This window comes from Camelus bactrianus, chromosome 10 (assembly GCF_048773025.1).
Source record: "Camelus bactrianus isolate YW-2024 breed Bactrian camel chromosome 10, ASM4877302v1, whole genome shotgun sequence".
Lineage (NCBI taxonomy): Eukaryota > Metazoa > Chordata > Mammalia > Artiodactyla > Camelidae > Camelus > Camelus bactrianus.
This window is the reverse complement of record NC_133548.1, coordinates 47,983,966-47,998,169: the sequence shown is the minus strand read 5'-3', so window position 1 is coordinate 47,998,169 and position 14,204 is coordinate 47,983,966. Positions and strand designations below refer to the sequence as shown.

General features: G+C 48.8%; 1 protein-coding gene across 6 annotated transcripts in view; it reads left to right on the top strand.

The window, feature by feature from the left end:
* Nucleotides 1–11,568, top strand: part of FAM168A (family with sequence similarity 168 member A) — a 154,571-nt gene extending 143,003 nt beyond the window's left edge. For all 6 annotated transcript variants that reach the window (XM_074372602.1, XM_074372603.1, XM_074372605.1 and 3 more), the window contains 4 exons: nucleotides 2,619–2,761; nucleotides 3,671–3,845; nucleotides 5,179–5,309; nucleotides 6,050–11,568. In XM_074372602.1, the coding sequence (XP_074228703.1) occupies nucleotides 2,619–2,761; nucleotides 3,671–3,845; nucleotides 5,179–5,291 (431 nt within the window). In that variant the 3' untranslated portion in view covers nucleotides 5,292–5,309; nucleotides 6,050–11,568. The remainder of the gene's footprint in view (nucleotides 1–2,618; nucleotides 2,762–3,670; nucleotides 3,846–5,178; nucleotides 5,310–6,049) is intronic.
* The last annotated feature ends 2,636 nt before the right edge of the window (nucleotides 11,569–14,204 follow it).

Below are 14,204 nucleotides of genomic sequence, written 5' to 3'. Positions count from 1 at the left end.
ATTCTACAGCTGTTAAGTAGCAGGGCTGGGGTTTGGACCCAAGCAGTCAGTCTGGCTCTAGACTGTTCATAACCATGGCCCTGTGCTATCTAGCTTTCAGAGACAGGCATCTTAGGATTCAAGGGTGTCCTGTCCTCCACTCCGGCAGGACTCCCCATACCCTATTTTATTCCTTTAAATAAGAAGTTAGCAGGCTTTTCCTGTAAAGGGCCAGATAGTAAGTATTTTAAGCTTTTCAGGCCTTCTGGTCTCTGCCATAACTACCATTAAAGCAGGAAAGCAGCCATAGTCAATATGTAAATGAATGGGCATGGCTGTGTTACAGCAATACTTGATTTACCAAAACAATCTGCAATCACCAAAAAAAAAGTAGTTTTCATGTTTTAAGTGTGAACAGTATGAATAAAAGATCCTGTAGTAAAGTTAATTTGGAAATTGTCTCTTGCATATCCCTGTCTTGGAGATTCACAATTCCTACTGTCATTTGAAAACTTCTCAGTGTCATGGAATGAAAAACAAACAAACCTATTTCTATTTTATATTTCATCCTCTTCCTCCTCCTCTTCTTCTTTTTGGGCAAAACAGTTAGGATCCCTTAGAGTCATAGTCCATTGTATACTGTTGGGACATACCCATCTTGAGAATCTCTTTTGTTTTACAGACAGGTAAACTGTGTCTTCAAGGTGAAGTGTGCCTCAAACAACTCCTTCTAGATGTCTGTAAACCTAGACTTCCTGTCTTCCCACAGTGTCTGCTTCTCCTCCTGTGACCACATTTTAGGATTAGCTCCACAGTCTAGAAGCCTGGAGGAATCTGCTCTAGACTTCTTCCTCAGCTGACTTACATCTCTGTTTCCAGTTAGTTCCTGGTTCTTATTAGTGCTACCTTCTCATTAATTAATTAATTTTTTCCTACTCCATCCCCATTGCTACTTATTTCCCAAGCATATTTGACCACAAAATGTTTCCCTAGTTTCCCATGGAACAAACCGTATGTCTACAGGTGGAAAGGTGTAAATGACATGATTCCAGGGGAGAGGACAGGACAACTTTTTGGTGGTGCCTTTTGTGGTGACTAAACAGCAGCTCTCATATCCTTCTCAGTACCTCATCAGGGGCAGGGGTTGCCCAACCAAAGCTGTGACCATATGGCAGCTTGCTTTAACTTAGGGTTAGGGAAGCAGAGATCCAGGATCTTTAGAACAACTGAATTTTAGTTCAGGAAGAGATGCTCATTCTTAGCCTTCCAATTTTACAAAATAGAAAACTAAGGCCCAAAGATGTGGCAATAGTCACAGCAAATTGAAGGAAAGCCCAATCCTCTTCTTTCCTAGTAAAGCAGCCTCTTCACTCTACCCCCGATTTCTTCTTGCAAAAACAGTTCCATGTAACTGAAAGGGTCCTTGGCAAGCCTCTTGTAGGTGAAAGACGTGAGGCCAAGAGAGGTTCAGTGATCAGTGATGTGTCAGCCAAACTAAGCCAAGATGAGGACCACAGGGAAGAAGCTCCTACAGTACCCTATTAGGGATCCAAAGCCAAGGTCCTCTGCCACTATCCCTTTAACTCGGAAAGAAGGCAATGTTCCTAAAATGATTTGTGATTTCTGAACCTCAGGATCCCCTTGTATAGAGTGAGAGAGTTGGGGCTACTTGATGATCACTTGAATTCCATAGAATCACTCCATTTCCTGATTCTGTCAGGACACAGTCTTGTTCCTGAGTGATACATGTTTCAGGTTTTTCTTTGAACTTAGGATCTGACTCCTTTCCAGAAGATTCAAAGGCAGCACAGTTTGTTTGATTGGCCGATTGTGAACTTCCTGGGGCCTGACTTCTCAACCCCAGCTTCGGTCCACCCTGCTGAGGTACTGACATGGCCTGGGTTCCAGGTCAATGTGAAATCTTTTTGACCTCTGACTTCAGTCCTTCAGTCAGAGGTGACCCTTCCCCAACCCCCAGGAGGGGAGGGGAAGCCAGCTCTGTAGAGCAAAATTTTTCAGCATCTCAGAAAACAAGGATCTCTGAATGGTGTTTTGTATGAAGTTTTCACCTTAAAGCTTGACAGGAGGGGAGTGGGGAACATGGTGGAGGGCAGTCCAGTCCAAAAAGGGAGAGAGATATAAGGAAAAAAGTAAAAGAGAGTAAGAGGGAAAGCAAGACAGAAAGACAAAAACAGCCCCAGAAGATACCCTGGGGTGCTGAGTGAAGAGACAGAAAAGCAAGAAGAGAGTGCAGTATAGAGCGAGCAGGCTGAGGGTCTCCCATCTGTGCGCACCTGCCTCTCTCATGGCACTGTCCGTGAGAATCCCAGACTGTCCAAGCTGCAAGGGCTCCTAAAGAGATCATCTGGTTCCAGCCTCTTATTTTATAGATCAGAGCCGTAAGGCCTAAAGAAATAAAAGATGCCAGAATCACACATGCAGCCCTGTGCACCAGGACTGAGGGAGCTGCCTCTGGGGCCAGGGCTCTCTGAGTGGAGCCCTGTTCTGTCTGTTCTCATCTGTGTTTCCAGCCTGAATTCAGCCCATGCTTGTCTGGGGAGCCGTGACTGGGACCTGCTGCCTTCCAGCGATGCTGTTCTGCCAACTAATTGGAAGTCTCTCTTATTGCCTTGATACAGGGTATACTGCGGGGACACCATACAAGGTCCCACCGACCCAGAGTAATACTGCTCCACCCCCCTACTCCCCATCACCCAACCCCTATCAGACGGCCATGTATCCAATCAGAAGTGCCTACCCCCAGCAGAATCTGTATGCCCAGGTAAGTACACGTGGAAACCTGGACCCACCTCTTCTTCAGGTAAAGGAGCCACCAACCTGGGTGGGGTGGAGGTGGGTGAAGAAGAGACGGAAAGAGAGTTCATGGCTCTGACCAGCTGTCACTGTTGTTGAAACAGTATCCCTGCAGTCTACATACTCCCTCACTCTACCTCAGTCCACATTCTAAGGTTCTTTTTATTATTCAGTAGAAACATTTGAGAAGCTGTGGGTTAAGATGATTGAGGGCCCCCATCTCTGCCCAAAGGTCAGCAGACCTGTGGGCAGTGGCAGCAGGAAGCAGCCATGTGATCCAGGCAGTGGGATGTCACCTCAGACCAGTGTTTCCATCCTCTGCCTTTTTGCCTAAAGGGAAATAGATATGAGACATCTGGGGAGATGCTCTGCATTTATGACATTTTCCCAATATGTAAAATGGCAGCATTCACACCAGTATGATACTCCCACTAGTAATCTTTCATGTGTATACACATAGTGCTCTGAAGTTCACCAGCCCCATCCACAACCCTCTTCACTCATTGATTGTGGTCCTTGCCTTTGTATTTTAGGCAGCTTATAGAAGCATGTTACAGTAGGATAAACATTTTAAAATACTAAACTTGGGATTAAGGAGTGGGTATAAGGAGTTAGTAGATCATCATAGCAGCCCTAAGGGCAAGGCAGAATAACGTTTGAGTCTTATTTTTCAGATCAGAATAGGAGCCCAGCACTGAACCGTCCACAGTCACATAGTAAGACATAGCAGATCTCTTGCTGGGGCCCAGACTTGTGTCCCTGGTCCTGTGTTACTCTGACCCCATCCCTCAGGGCCCTCCTCCAGTCCCCTCTCCTCCTCTCCACATCTGCCCCACCTCTCCAAAAGCCTGTGTGACCTCAGCCTCTTTTCCCCCAGGGAGCCTACTACACACAGCCGGTGTATGCTGCCCAGCCCCATGTCATCCACCACACCACGGTTGTCCAGCCCAACAGCATTCCCTCTGCCATCTACCCGGCGCCTGTCGCTGCCCCGAGGACCAACGGCGTGGCCATGGGCATGGTGGCTGGCACCACCATGGCAATGTCAGCAGGTAAGGATAGCATCATTTGTCCATTCCCCTCCTGCAGGAACTCAGGACAGAGTGGAGAACACAGTCATGGAATTGCCTGTAGCATAGCATGTAAAATCCTGTGCCTGGGGGTTCTAGGAACCCAGAGGAAGGATCCTCTAAACCTGTCCACAGGGATGAGGAAGGTTTCACCAAGGAGGGCATATTGAGCTAAACCTTAAAGGGTGAACAGAGGCCAACCAGAGAGATGAAAGAGGGAAGAGCAAATCAGCTGCAAAGAACATGCGTAAGGCACATTCACAGGCTGGAAATAGTCTAAATCACTTAGAAAACAGGGGCATAGAGTTGGAAGGGTGGCTGCAGCAGTCGTCAGAGATAAAGTGGGGAAGAGGCTTGAATACCTTTAGGTAATGGGGAGCTAGCAAAGGGATTTAGGCAGAGAGATGGGATTAGGTTTAATCATTCTCTGGTGCAAGGTGGAGGCAGGCTAGATAGAGAGAGACTGGAAATAGGTAAGTCAGTGGGGAGGCTGTAGTTCAGAGGAGAGATGATGATGCTAGGACTCTGGTAGCACCAGGGTTCCAGAAAGGAGGGCATAGGGCAATGTTATTTAGCAGGCAGGAGCTTAAGGACCTGTCCAATAATTAATTGTAAGATTTGAGAGAGGCAGGACTCAAGGAGGATGTTCCTCCATTTCTGGCTTACTCCGGAAGCCCTGTGCTTCAGGAAGCATGAGGGTGGAGGGTGATGCCAGAGCAGGTTAAGGGAAGTCTTCAGATGAGTTGACATTTAAAAGAAGAGCATGAGAGGACAAGAGGGCAAAGCATAACCTTTAGAGACCCAACTTTCAAAGAATCCACTGAATCTCTTTCTGAGGGAAGAGAGTTCAAGGGGTTTGAGTGGGCAGATGGGAGCTGGGATTTTATTTTGCCACTACTGTAGGATGTGTTGAGGCCTCTCAGTGCCAGATCAGGTCAGCAAGCTATTTAATATCTGCTCAGTGCCAGCCTTGTTGTTTGGATCCTGGGAACCAAATACCGATAGTTGAGAATAGAGCCCTGCCTGTAGGAACAGCTAGATTAGTGGGAATACAATCACATAAAGCAACAATCACCACTCAGCTTGATGTTTGTGCAATATGAAGAATGAAAGGAGGTCAGTGAAGAAGAGTGGGTGACTGTCCTGGAGCATCAGGAAAGCTTTTCTTTAGGAGATGACGCCTAGCAAGGTGGGGAGGGGTGGGCAGCAGCTCCTGAGTGGGCGGGGAGCAGCTGTGTGAAAGACCATGGCTTCATCCTCTTCATCCCAGGCTGGGGACGGCTCACCAGGTTTACTTTTCTCTTTGGATGCTCAGGTACCCTGCTGACTGCACCCCAGCACACTGCGATTGGGGCACACCCTGTCTCCATGCCAACATACAGGGCCCAAGGGACCCCTGCGTACAGCTATGTGCCCCCGCACTGGTAAAGCCTGCAGCCCATCCAAGTGAGTGGGGCCCGGGGTGGAGAGGTAGGAGGGTGACTAAATAGCAGAACTACTTCAAAGCCCCTGGCTTGATCTGAAGCATAGGTGTCAGCAGGAAGTAGGTGGCAGTTACCGGTTACTTTCCTGCTCCATGTTCAGTGATATCACTCTTAATTATAGCTGTCACTTTCTATATAAACTAGATACTATACATATGTTTTCCCATGATCCTTCCAGTAGCAGTAGCTCTGTGTAATAAGGATCACTAGCTCTATTTTACAGATAAATCATAGTTCACCATCACTTAACCAGTAAAAACTAAGCTGGGACTTGAACTCCAGTCATCTCGGACTAAATTCTGTGCTCTTTACTGTGTAGTCTTCAGAGTTCTCTTAACTGTGGGCCCCATTCTTCCAATGAAATTTTACCTCAATCAGATGTTGGCTCTGACTAGGGCCAGGCAGAGACCTTGGGCCAACCCCCTCCAGCAGCTTCCTTACTGCTTTCATCAGCTCCTGAGGCAGTGCCAGTGAACTGCAGGGCTCCAGGGATGTCACTTCAAAATCTTCTGCCCCACCGCCTCATCTCTCCTGCCCTCCTCCAGGAGTTCTTGGCACTGCCCAGGAAACGGGCAGATCTACTGGAAAGCCACAGAGGGCTTCCCCTTAGGGCTCCCAAGGGGAAGGGAGGAGGTCAGGTAGCTTCCTGAAGTGTCCTCGGGAATATCACTGTCACTAATGACTTTCCCCTTCCTCCCCCAGATCTGGAGTCACACATTGTATGCAACTACTCAAGTCTTACACAGGTGCTGGAGCAGCTTCCTAGCAGCACCGCCTCTATTTGCAAGAAGAGACAACGGAAGTGCAAGGGTCACTTTATGCATCTTTAATGATTTTGGTTTTTATTTTTGGTTTTTGTAAAAGCTGCTTTTTCTAATCTCCTGCCTCTCCCCACTGTCCCCTTCTTAGGCACTGCCCTTCCAACTCTACCCGCTCCTCCTACCTGATCAGGCACATCCTCTCTGCTTTTCTTTCCTTCCCAAGAATCCAGTCCCTGGGGAGCCTAGTCCAGCAGCAGGCAGAGAGTGGGGTCTGTTGCAATGGTTTAGCTAAAGGCATGATTTCCTTTGAAGAGCATAACAGATGTGGCCCTCGGGTCTAGGGTAGGAACTCAGAGCTGTTGAGCAGGCCACATCTCTAGGGGATTGATTCTTTTTTGATTTGTCTCAAGCAGGATTAGGTTAAGACATTACCATGTCCTGACACGAATGAAATGTCTTCTGAGAATCATCGCAACAGACCAAGAACAAAACAACCTGATTAGGTAGGAGTGTTCATAGCAGCTTAGTAATACCCTGGATGAGAATCTGAGAAAACCAGATTCTTCCTTTGGGAGAACTTGGGGGAGGGAGGGCATTGTGGGAAAGAAGAGGGAAGAGAGGAGAGAGGTGCTTGCCTGCTGGGTTTGGTTTGTAAGGTCTCTGGCCAGTTATCTGGGCCTGGACCCTCTGATTTGCACAGTGATGTTAACTGACCTGGCACTTCCTCAGATTTTGACCTCAGATCTGCCAAGCAGCTACAGGATGGTGGGATCCCAGCCTCCCAAAGCCTTGGAAGGCCGGGTGCCCTGTGTAATCCAGACCTTGGCCTCGGAGCCCTCAAAGATCCACTCTGATGAGGAGCTTCCTCTTGATTAGAGAGGAAACCTATGGCATTTCTCTCCCTTCCCTTTGCCCTTCCCAGTGCCAGGGTTCATCCGACTGTCCGTGGCGCTGGCAGACAGGCCAAGCTCTTGGTTACCTTGTGCCATTCATGGCCAAAGTGAAGAAACCACATTCCAGGTGGGTGCTGGTGGCTCTGAAGGTCAGGATAGTGAAGGAAAAGCAATAGCAATAAACATTTCATAGACTCATGGAGCTGAAGGGACCTTAGCAGTCATCTCATCCATTCCCCTATTTGACAGATGAGGAAGCTGAGGCCCAGAGAAAAGGAAAAGCTTTCCCTAGACCTCGCAGTGAATTAGCATTAAATGCAGCCTTCCTGCCTAGGGGCGTGTTGCAAATTTACCTAGGAATGGCTTGGCTTGGTTTTGTAAAAATGAAGTCAACACTGCCCACACCTGGTGAGCTCTGGAACAGTCTCTGGGCTTTTGTTTCTGCTCTTTTCCTCTACGGATTCCAAAGGTGGCAGGGGTTTGAAGACTGGGCAGAGGTCACTTGGGGGAAGATGGCAGGAACAGAAATTGCAAATGAAGAAATAGCATTTGGAAGTTCAGTGAAGACGTCTGTAACTTTTGACCAGACTCCAGCCCTAGGAGAAGGAACAGGTGGGCTGGCTGAAAAAGGAGTCCATTTTTAAGAGAGTAGCCCCTCATCCTGAGAGGAGAGGAGGAAGAGACATGGGCTCTCCTGGAAAAGAGGGACCACTGGGTCAGGAGGCCCCACTAGTCTCAGCCAGGAGCCCCGTTGTCTAGCACTGCCCCCTTGTACCCAGCACTTGGCTGGACCAGCAGCTCCTTTGGGGGTGGGGGGAGAGGAACATTTTACTGTACAAAATGGGATCATTGATAACATATAGAACTTTTAAGTATCTTTTTATTTTAAATTCATGCATATTTGGACGTATCCCTACCCCTACCTCCCATGTCTTCCCTTTTAAAGGAGGAAAAAAAAAATCAGGAAAATCCTTGTGCCAGAAGGACCTCAGAGGCTGTCTGGCTGTTCCCAGAAGGACAAAGCCCAGCAACATTCTTGGCCCAGAGCTAGGATTTGGGGGCCCACCTTCTTGGTCTTCCAGGGAACTGCAGGAGAAGCCCACCTGTTATAAATGGTCTATTCTGGGGGTGCTGGAGAGGTTTTGTTTTAAAATAATAGAAAGTTTCCAGTGTTAACCCTTTTTTTTTTTTTTTTTGCAAATACCTCCTCCTGCTCTCTGGTTTTATAAGGGTGATGAAGGTTGTTTTAGACTTTGTCATACATGTTTGGAAAATGCCAAAAAGTAATAATAATTATTATTATAATAATAGGAAACCTTTGTGTTTGACAGGTGCTTCATAGACTTCAGAGCACTTCACAGCCTTTACTGACCCTGAGAGAAAGACAGGGTCACAGTTATTACACCCATTTGATAAATGAGGAAACTGGTTCTAGAAGAGAAGGGAACTTGCCCAAAGTGAGCAGAATGCTGGTATCCCTGAATCCTGCTGCCTCCAGGTGGGCTGGGGTAGAACCACAGAGAGGAGGGGAAAGAAGGAGTTTAGGAATGACCTTGTTACTTTTGTTCATTCTATACCAATAAGTAAAAACTAACATCTAGTACCTCAAGTTCACAAGGCAATTTCATATCCATCATCTGGTTTAACCCTGTGAAATAGATTATTCTCCCATTTGATCTATGAGGAAACTGGGGCTTGGAAAAGCAAAGCAACCTATTCATAAGTGACAGCCATTTGAATCCCAGTCTGCTCACTTTTCACTCATCTGACTCCACACACTGGCTTGCGGACTGAAACATCTATGCTCTGCACGCTGTCTTAGTCCTAGTGTGTAATTCAAGATCAAAGACAGACCCCAAGGCAAAAACAGACGTGGAAAGGCTGTGGTCTGAGAGAGCCCAGGCCCAGCATCCCCTTTGCAGTCTGAGCACCAGAGCCCCAGTTCAGCTTGTCCCACCCTCTTGCTTTGACAGAGATCCACAAGCCTGGCCAAGCTTGGGGAGTCATTGCAGAGGGACTGAGTCCAGGAGAACAGGGGCAGTAGTGTGCTTCTGGTAGGATGAGTACACCTGGTAGGATCACAGGCGTCTGTCAGAACATACCATAAGTATCATCCAAAGATACTGGATGACCCAAAGGTTAAGCTGGACAGAAAGTCAGAGCTGGAAGGGGCCCTGTCATTGTAGGAAGGCCAGCAAGCCAGAGAGGACAAAAGGGTGTACTCACATGACAGCAAGCTGCAGCGCAGCACCAGCAAACTTCTCTCCACCCTACTCTACTGCTTCTCCCCAGTACAAGCTTGGTGGCCAGGGTTAGGGCTGCAGGTGGTTCCAGTCACCAGCCAATCCTCTTGGCTTCCCCCACTTCCACCAGCTCCCTTTCCTCATTAGCCTGGGGCCTAGGAAGCTGGAGTCTGGAAGCTGGAGTGCCCCCAAGTGGTGAGAGCCTGAAGTTTAATCTTTCTGCCATGTTTTGAAAACTTTAATTTCTTCCCCAGGAGACAGGACAGTTGCTGCTGCTTCTCTCTCTCCTGGCAATGACCCTAAAAAGTCCATATCCTCCTCCCTGTATATTGAAAAAGGACACTTAGACCTGTCCAGAATTTTTTGTCTGTATACAAAGAATGACGTTGATTGCCAAAATCCCCATTTTATAGATGGAAAAAAACTGAGCCTCAGAAGGCTTAAGAGACTTGCCAAAGGTCACACAGCTCATAAGAGAAAGAGCCAAGATTTGAATTCTTCAAATTCTCTGCTCTTCCTGCTGGCACATGCTAGGTCTGAGTGGCAGGCATGCAGAGGGGATGGGCTACCCATCTGCCCCCAGAGGAAGACTCCATGGAGACCTGGGAAACTCAATCCTCCCAGCTGAGCTGATTTTTGTGAGCATCCATGGGAACCCAGAGGCATATCCAGCTGATAGCACCCAGAGGATGAAAATTTGCAACAAAAGACCTAACTTGATCAAAACACTTTGAGGTCCTGATGCCCAGGACTGAAGACATGGTGAAGGGCAGCCCCAGGCACCTGTCCATTAAAAGACCCATGACCCTGGGAGGTTTGTGTACCCTTTGCTTATGTACCCTTGGAGAGCTTGCTTCTTCAGAGGGGCTTGCTTTGTTCTGAGTAGCCTTCAGAAGTTAATCACATGAAACATGAAAGTAGGCAGACTCTTTGGTCACTAAGTTCTGGTATTCTCATTGCGCAGATAGGAGCCAGAGTCCCAGCAAGGCACTGGCTGAGTCAGGCCTGGTGCCCTGCATATCAGATTCCTCAGCTCTGCTCTGTGGCCAGAGAGGGAGGGCCTAGAGGCATGGGTCTTGGTGTGGTCTTTGTCACAGCACTATGGCTGGGTTAGTCATTTAGATGTCATCATGGCATCTCTCCTCAGTTGAAGTTGAGAGAAAGTTTGTGGATGCTCTGCTTTTCCATCTTGTATTCCACGACATCACTATAAGGTATGCGGTCCTCAGCTGCTTGCCAAGCTTGGGAACCTGGAGGGAGCAGGTTGGGCAGGGGAGTGGGCAGGTAGGGAGCAGGCTCCATGCCAGTGTACAGCCCCAGGGGAATCCAGGCCCAGTCCACCTCCAAAAGCAGAATCACAGCAGAGGAAACCCAGCCAAGCTAACATCAGATTCCACATCTGAGCCTCTGAGAGCTCAGCCTCCTTGGATGTGCCAGGTTGGCTACAGGATTTGTCCTTTACCTGTCCATGTTTCCTTCTCCTAAAGAACTTGTTTCTGAAATTAGGCATTACATGGTTCCAGGGCCCAGCCTTCAAAATTTCTGGCAGGCCAGCTTCAACATTCCATAACCAACCTCACCTGAGTCAGACTTGGGTCCCACTCCCTCAGTTTTTCCAATGGGTATTTTCTGTCTTGCATGCTGTTGAGTCCAGCCCAGTGGCCAAGTGAGGAACACAGGAGTTGGGACTGCCACAGAGCCAGAAAAGGAGACTAGAGTGCTTGCTTCCCTGTGGCTGCATCTATAGTCCCTGGGTATCCTTGCCGTGGCAGTGAGGCCTTGTACCCAGTCCAGCTCCTGGTAGAAGGGGTATTTTCCATTCTGAAGAGAACAGACATAACAGCTTTGCAGCCCATAGGAGTTAAATGGGTGAAACCATCTCTGGGCCTCACCCCAGCAAGACCAGCATCTCCAGTCTCCAGCCTTCCTCCTCATGCCTGAGAGTCACGGAAAGAGTGGGACTACCCAGAGACCACCTTCTTGGGTCAGCCAGATTATCTGGATCTGTGGTGGGATTCCAGCTCTTCTTACTCAAGGGGAGGTAAGGCCAGGCCTCTAGCAACGTGGAATTGTTTGTAATGACCTATAAAGGCCCAAGTCCCCGTCTCCTGACTAAAAGGCATCTGCATCCCTGTTTCATATCACACGACAAAGAAACTTGTTCTTGTAGCATGTACCATCCCTATGAGAGAGCGTTGTATATGATTTTGTATTTTTTAATTCATTTTAATCTACAGGTTGGAATCTAATTTTTAAATTTTATGGGAACTCACATTTTAAAAAGAAAAATGTTTAAAATAATAATAATAAACCTTTGACTGGTGTCTTCCAAGTAGTTTGATCAAAGAACTTATAGGTGTTTTCAAAACACAGCCTGGAGTGTAAAGATTGGAAAGCCCCATGGCCTCACTTGTGTGTATGAAGTGTAAAACTGGTTTTGTTTTGTTTTGGATTCTTTTGGGTTTTTGTTTCGTTTTGTTTTGAAGATCAGATAGTGATCACTCTGAAAGATTGAAGCCAAGAATTTGTAACTATGATATTTACTGTAAGCTGTAGAACATTCAATAACTATTAAAAAAAAAAAAGTTTCCAAAAAAAGTCTGGGGTGACCAGACTGGTGGTTCTTGGGCAGAGGGACACAAACTACCTCCTGGGCCAGTGAGTCCCCTGGGCTTCTCCCCAAGTTGATTCTAAACTTGTTTTTACCAGTCAGGTAACACCTACGCTGCATCTCCAGGGCTGCCCTGGGACTCACAGTTGAGGGGCCTGGGAAGTGGCCGTCAGCACCTGGACTAAGGTTTGTGATACTGGAACACAGGGAGGCCATGAATGATGAAGGCTGATGTCTACCGACTGCCCACCATGTAGCCGGCGCTGTGCTTTATGCTTGGTAACTCATAATCCTCACAGCAGGATGGGAGGTGAGCCCTGTTGTTAGCCCTGTCCTTGGGAGGGGGCAGCTAAGGAGGGTAAGTACCTTGGCCAAGGTTACAGAGCTGGTGAGGGGCCAAGATGGAAATTCACATTTGGTCTGGCTCCAGAGGCCAGGCACCAAGCTCCGTGTTCTCCTGCCCACCTTGGAGGCAGCCGTGCCTGCACTCACTTAAAGGGTAAGTTTGGTTTCCCATCTGAGAAGAGAAGGGCTTAGTAGTCACAGGATAGTTGAGGGAGGTTATATGGTTTCCATGCAGGTGGTAATCAAGTGCTGGAAGTTTTACATCCTAAACATCTCACTCTTCTCATCTCCCTTCTGGGCAAAGCCACTGCCCACTTCCAAGCCTGTGCTGCTCTCCCTGGTTATCACAGCCACCATTCCTAGGCCCTGGCCTCAACTGTCCACTCCCTCCCAGCCTCCAAGTATTCAGCTTCCTCAACTGGAGAGAAACCAGCCCAAAGAGGCTAAGTGACCTGGCTCACACTAGAGCTGTAATTAAAACTCAGGACTCCTAACTCTTGAGCCCTTTCCACCAAACTACCTTGGGCACCCTCCCCAGTTACCCCTCCTGTCCTCATCTGACATGAAACTCATTCTCCCTCCCTTTTGGCGGCAGAAAGCTCTTGTCAGGTGTGGGAGGGGAGGGCATTGCTGGGCTTTGTCACAGCAGTTCCTCCGGGACAGGAAGGGGACTTTTCCTAGGGACTCAGCTCCAGGTCATTGGTAGGGCTGGGGGCAGGCAAGGAGGCAGAGACCTTGGCTCCAGGGCCAACCATTCTGGCCCATGGGGGAAGGGATATGGAGTGAGAAGGGGGAAGCTCAGAACTGGCCTCAGTGGTCAGCCCAGGGCCCCAGCTTGTCCTCCAGCTCCTACTGCTTCCAGCAGCCTGGGTCTACCTTGAGCTGAAGAGTAGGATTTGGGGTGGGGCAAGGAGTCCTGGGAGGGCGTAAGCCAGGAAAGCTTCCAGATGAGGGTGGGGCCCTGAAGACCAAGAGCATCCTGATCCCTCAGCTCCTCATCACACTTTTGGGAGCTGGCTTCAGTATCCACAAGGGACAGGTGAAGAAACTGAGGCCAGGGCTGTTCTTTTCTCTTACCTTCCAGCAAGCAGGAAATTGGTGAGGTGGGAGTCTGTAGGAGAGCTGTACTTATTGCCCCAGGGCCTAGCACTGAGATGGGATGTCCATTACCTGGCCTGGGAAGCCCAGATCCAGCTTGTCTCCACCCTGCCTGGCATCTGTATGTGCCTCACTCCAGGCAAGACAGCATCCAGAGACCAGAGTCCAGCTTTCCCCTAAAACAGGAGGCCAGGGAATGGGAGGGCTCAGCCTCTCACTCCTCTCACCCAGGGCACTGTCTCTTGCTGTCTCCTCATCTCAGTGTGTCTCCAAGTCCTCTGTGAAGTGGGGTTGGTTGCCTGAGAGGACAGACAAGTTTGAGAAGCTAAATCCTGAGGTGCAGCTTAACAGCTGGCAAGTAGGGACACCAAGTCCACCCTGGTAACCTCAGGGAACATTTCCTGGGACACACTGGTGATGCCTGCTAGTCCCCTACAATGGACACCTTGTTCTAGACTTTGGCAACCTTTGGTGCTCCAGAAGATGCCTCCTGATGTCCAGGCTGTCTCCTTCCCACCCCTAGAGCAGGTGATGCTTTGTCTCCTGGATCCTCAGAGGTGTTCTCCCTTTGCCACCCACCTAAGAAGCACCAGAGAAGCCTCTGCCCTAGAGAGAGATCAAATCTCAAGGCATGTCTGCCCAGGCTTCCCTCAGGGTGAGAGTTTTCTCTGCAGCTGCTAAGCTGGGCCCCTGCCATGGTTTCTGCCTGAGAGAAAGGCCTCTGCCCTCTGTGAAGCCAGGCCGCCTGCAGGCCCAGCATGGCCACTGTCCTCTCAGCTGCAACAGGCCTGGGCCTCCCACAGGGTGTCCTTTTCCACACCTCCCCAGGTTCCATCAAGTGTCCATTTCTGGTACTTCAGCCTCTCCTTCTGTTAGTGTTTAAATATATCCCCCTTGTCAAGCTTT